This window comes from Crocuta crocuta, unplaced genomic scaffold, assembly GCF_008692635.1.
Source record: "Crocuta crocuta isolate KB4526 unplaced genomic scaffold, BGI_CrCroc_1.0 scaffold50, whole genome shotgun sequence".
Classification (NCBI taxonomy): Eukaryota; Metazoa; Chordata; class Mammalia; order Carnivora; family Hyaenidae; genus Crocuta; species Crocuta crocuta.
Window position 1 is genome coordinate 5,398,628 of NW_027527428.1, and position 246 is coordinate 5,398,873.

General features: G+C 62.6%; 1 protein-coding gene across 1 annotated transcript in view; it reads left to right on the forward strand.

Moving 5' to 3' along the window:
- ENGASE (endo-beta-N-acetylglucosaminidase) overlaps nt 1-246 on the forward strand; it is an 8,324-nt gene that overhangs the window by 6,602 nt on the left and 1,476 nt on the right. Inside the window, 1 exon segment of the mRNA XM_077756356.1 lies at nt 1-150. Coding sequence (XP_077612482.1) covers nt 1-150 — 150 coding nt within the window.

A 246-nucleotide genomic window follows, 5' to 3' on the forward strand; every position in this document is an offset into this window, starting at 1 on the left:
GGCTCTTCTCCCTGCACGTCTCGGTGCCCCCCAAAATTTTCCTGTCCATGGTGTATAAGCTTGAAGGGTCTTCAGATGTTGGGGTGGCGTTGGAGATCACAACGGGGGACGCGGGCAGCTGCCACATCGGTGGCATCTCGACGTTGAGCGGTGAGGGGACAGGGTTGGCCCCTGCCTCTTGAAGGCGTCCTCTGTGGGGGACGCCTCAGGGAAGAGTCTAGAAGGGGCACTGGGGTGGGGGGGCCG